The 3,960-nt window shown below is 58.9% G+C and overlaps 1 protein-coding gene across 1 annotated transcript in view; it reads right to left on the minus strand.

The window, feature by feature from the left end:
• Positions 1-54: 54 nt before the first annotated feature.
• The window catches only part of LETMD1 (LETM1 domain containing 1), a 9,786-nt gene continuing 5,880 nt past the window's right edge, over positions 55-3,960 (minus strand). Inside the window, exons 3-7 of the mRNA XM_026867582.1 lie at positions 3,544-3,697; positions 3,276-3,391; positions 2,125-2,207; positions 292-478; positions 55-192 (exon numbers count right to left, since the gene is read on the minus strand). Of these exons, the coding sequence (XP_026723383.1) occupies positions 55-192; positions 292-478; positions 2,125-2,207; positions 3,276-3,391; positions 3,544-3,697 (678 nt within the window). The remainder of the gene's footprint in view (positions 193-291; positions 479-2,124; positions 2,208-3,275; positions 3,392-3,543; positions 3,698-3,960) is intronic.

Below are 3,960 nucleotides of genomic sequence, written 5' to 3' on the forward strand. Positions count from 1 at the left end.
AGCTTTTCCTCTACACCTGGTTTTAGGGCACAACACCCCACCTGGGGCACAGTCTCAGTGCTCTGTGGGCAGGAGAAAAGCTGCACTCACCACGTGAGACACCTGGAGCTTGTTCAGACCCAGCGGAGAGCCCGAAAACAAACTTCTCACAGCGTAGAGTTCTGCCACGCATGGCTGGGAGCCTCGCTGCACCTGCAAGAGCCACGGCACGTGCTGCCAACACCTCCCACGGGCATCGGGCAGCAGCAGGCAGGGCCGGGGTGGTGGCAGCACAGGCAGGACGGGCCCTACCTCGGCGCAGAGCTCCCGCAGGCGCTGCTGGAGCTGCAGCTCGGGCAGGGAACGCGCTGCCAGGGTTAAACTCTCCACCACATCCAGGTACGAGTCTCTCCGGATGGCGTCGTAGGCATCCAGGAACTCAACCTGCTGCTTGGGGGTCCAGAAGTAGCGGATGAGGAGCTGGCGGGGGAAGAAATACCTTGGGGAGAAGAGGAGACGGGGGGTCAGGGAGGGAAAACCACGAGCCGGGGCAGTCAGGTTTTGTGCTGCTGGAAATGAGGCACAAGCAGGGACAGCACATCTGGCCCCAAGGAGCTGCCAACGTTCAGTCCCTCAAAGGGGTGAGCTCAGGAATCAGAGAATCACTGAGGCTGAAAAAGACCCTGAGATCATCAAGTCTGGCCGTTAACCCAACACTGCCAAGGCCACCACTAAACCATGTCCTCAAGTGCCACGTCTACACGGCTTTTAAATACCTCCAGGGTGACTCAAGCCCTTCCCTGGGCAGCCTGTCCCAAGGCTTGACAACCCTTTCAGTGAAGAAATTTTTTCTGATATCCAACCTAAACCTCCCCTGGTGCAGCCTGAGGCCGTTCCCTCTTGTCCTGTCACTTGTTACCTGGGAGAAGAGACCGACCCCCACCTCACTACAACCTCCCTTCGGGTAGTTGTAGAGAGCGGTAAAGTCTTCCCTGAGCCTTTTCTCCAGACTAAACCCCCCCAGTTCCCTCAGCTGGACCCTCAGCTGAGCTCTGGACCCTTCACAGGCTCCGCTGCCCCTCCATGGACACGCTCCAACCCCTCAATGTCTTTCCTGCAGTGAGGGCCCCAAAACCAATCACAGTATTTGAGGGGCGGCCTGCCCAGTGCCGAGCCCAGGGCTCAGATCCCTTCCCTGTCCCTGTGGCCACACCAGTGCTGGTACAAGCCAGGATGCCATTGCCCTCCTTGGCCCCCTGGGCACACTGCTGGCTCACATCCAGCCAGCCGCGGACCAACCCCCCATGTCTGTTCCAGCTGGGCAGTTTTCCAGCGGCTCTGCCCCACACCTGCAGCGTTACGTGGGGTTGTTGTGCCCCAAGCGCAGGGCCTGACACTGAGCTTTGTTAAATCTCACAGAATTGGCCTTGGCCCATCGATCCAGCCTGTGCAGATCCCTCTGCAGAACCTTCCCACCCTCCAGCAGGAAAATAAATCCAGTAGATGAGTGAATCAGTCAGATCTGGGAAGGTAAAGAACACCCACAGCCTTTCCCTCCTCCATTAAGCAGGTCACCTCGTCCTGCAAGGAGACAGATCTGCTCCTGCAAAGCCAGGGTGAGCTCAGGACGGGGCTCTCTGGGCAGTCGGGTCCCTGCTTCTCCCCTGAGGCTGAGGCTCGACACAACCCAGAGATCTCTGTCCCGTGCTGGGCTCTCACCCACCAGCTGCACACAAAAGTCAGGGAACAGAATTGAAAAATCCAGGGATTTAACCAGGATTTAGCACTGGCTTCAGGACAGCTGGCAGGGAGAGCGACGTTCAAAGGACTGCAGACAACTGGGAGGGAATTGTGCAAGGAGGTTTCTCCAGCTGAGCACACCCAGGGCCGTTCCCTTCGTGCCGGGGATTATTTCTCTGCATTGGAGAGCCCGGGCGGGTCCCTGGCACGCGGGAGCCGGAATTGCGAAACAATCGCTGGGCTCGTCAGGCTACGGGTATTCACTATGGAGCGAGGAAGGGAGATCGTCTGGCTGCATTCAGAACTCTAAAAAACACCCGGCTCTGTGAAATTTAAGGTATCGAGGAGCACAAAGATGGGGGCCCCGGCCAGGCCCCAGCGGTCACCGCGATGCCAGGTACTCACATCAGGACGATGACCAAGAAGTTGGCGAAGGGCGGGATGGCGATGACTCCGATGGGAATGGCCTTGAGCACGTCCCTGCGAAACTGCCTCCGAAACAAGAAGAGACAATCAGGGTCTGACGCCACGCTCTCCACGTTCCCTCAAAATTACCAGCCCAGGCTGCAGCTTCCAGACCATTTTTAGGCAGGGAAGGTGCTTCGCCCAGAGGAATCGGCCACTCCGACTCACTGCCAAAGCCCCACATGTGAATTGACTCAGATAGATGGGGTTGGTGGCCAACATGAAGGGGATGGGCTTCAGCAAGGGCAAGTGCCAGGGCCTGCACTTGGGCCACAACAACCCCCCGCATGGCTACAGGCTCGGGGAGGGGTGGCTGGAGCTGTCTGGGAGAGAAGGGTCTGGGGGTTCTCACTGACAAGCAGCTGAACAGGAGCCAGCAGTGTGCCTGGGTGGCCAAGAAAGCCAACGGCATCCTGGCTTGTGTCAGCACTAGTGTGGCCAGAAGAAGCAGGGAGGTGACAGTCCCCCTGTGCTCTGCACTGGTGAGGCCACACCTGGAGGGTTGTGTCCAGGTTTGGGCACCTCAATCCCAGAGAGATCTGAGGGGGCTGGAGCAAGGGCAGAGGAGGGCAACGAGGCTGGGGAAGGGCTGGAGAATAAATCCTGTGAGGAGCCAGGGAAGGAACTGGGAGTGTTCAGTGTGAGGAGGAGGAGGCTGAGGGGAGCCCTCATCCCTCTCTGCAGCTCCTGACAGGACGTTGTGGAGAGGCTGGGGCTGGGCTCTGCTCCCAGGGGATCAGGGACAGGACAAGAGGGAACAGCTGGAAACTGCAACAGGGGAGGGTCAGGCTGGACAGGAGGAGAAAATGTTTCATGGAAGAGTGGTCAGAGAGTGGAACAGGCTGCCCAGGGAGGGGGGAGTCCCCATCCCTGGGGGGTTTCAGGGCCCTTGGGATGAGCTGTGGGGGATGTGGGGTAGGGGAGAACTTTGTAGAGTCGGGCTGAGGGTTGGACTCGATGATCCTGAGGGGCTTTTCCAACCTGAATGATTCTGGGATTCTGTGAATTCAAGCCCCTTTTTCAGGGGAGGAAACGTCCCAGTGGCCGGGGGGAGGCAGAGCCGGGCACTGTGGCACCGAGCCGCGCTGTACCTGCCGCAGCCTCTCCATCTCCCGGTACGGAAGCTGCTGAACGCTCAGTCTCTGATGGGACATTTTAGATTTGATTTTTCTTATTTCTTTAACTTCCAGGAAGAGAGCTTGCATTCCTGTCGGAAGAGAGAGCACCTTCAGGTCCCTGGTTCTCGGGCAAACACCTCTGGTGATGCAGTTTTTAGCCCCGGGAAGGGAACAGCAGTGCATCCAGCTGCCTCCCTTCTCCTCAGAGAAGCAGAAACGTTCTCTCCTCCCCGAGACCCACCTTTCGTGAAAGTCACGTACAGCACATAGAAACGGGGGAACGTCCTTTCCAAAAACCTCTCGTACCTCCCGTTGACGCGCTTTGCTGCCGACGCCAGGGCGGCGAGGACAGACCTGGAGCCAGCTTTCGTGGAGAGGCAGCACACCGCGGACCTGCAGCAAAATCCACCCCCACGATTATTTACGTCAGTGTTTTGCTGAAAAGGCTCTGAGGAAAAGCAGGGGGTGGCCCCCAGAAAAGCAGGACGCTGGGCTGGGGGGTTCCCAAAGCCTCCAGAGAAGGAATAAAGTGCTGGGAACCCCCCCTGCCCCTGCCGGCCCCAGGGGGGGCAGCACTGGGGGTGGGGATCAGGACCAGGCCTCAGGGGGGGGAGGGTTGGGGGCTCCTCCAGTGCCTGGCGGGGACTGTGCTTGGCAC

The sequence above is a fragment of the Athene cunicularia genome, unplaced genomic scaffold, assembly GCF_003259725.1.
Source record: "Athene cunicularia isolate RWA unplaced genomic scaffold, athCun1 SCF_82, whole genome shotgun sequence".
NCBI lineage: Eukaryota > Metazoa > Chordata > Aves > Strigiformes > Strigidae > Athene > Athene cunicularia.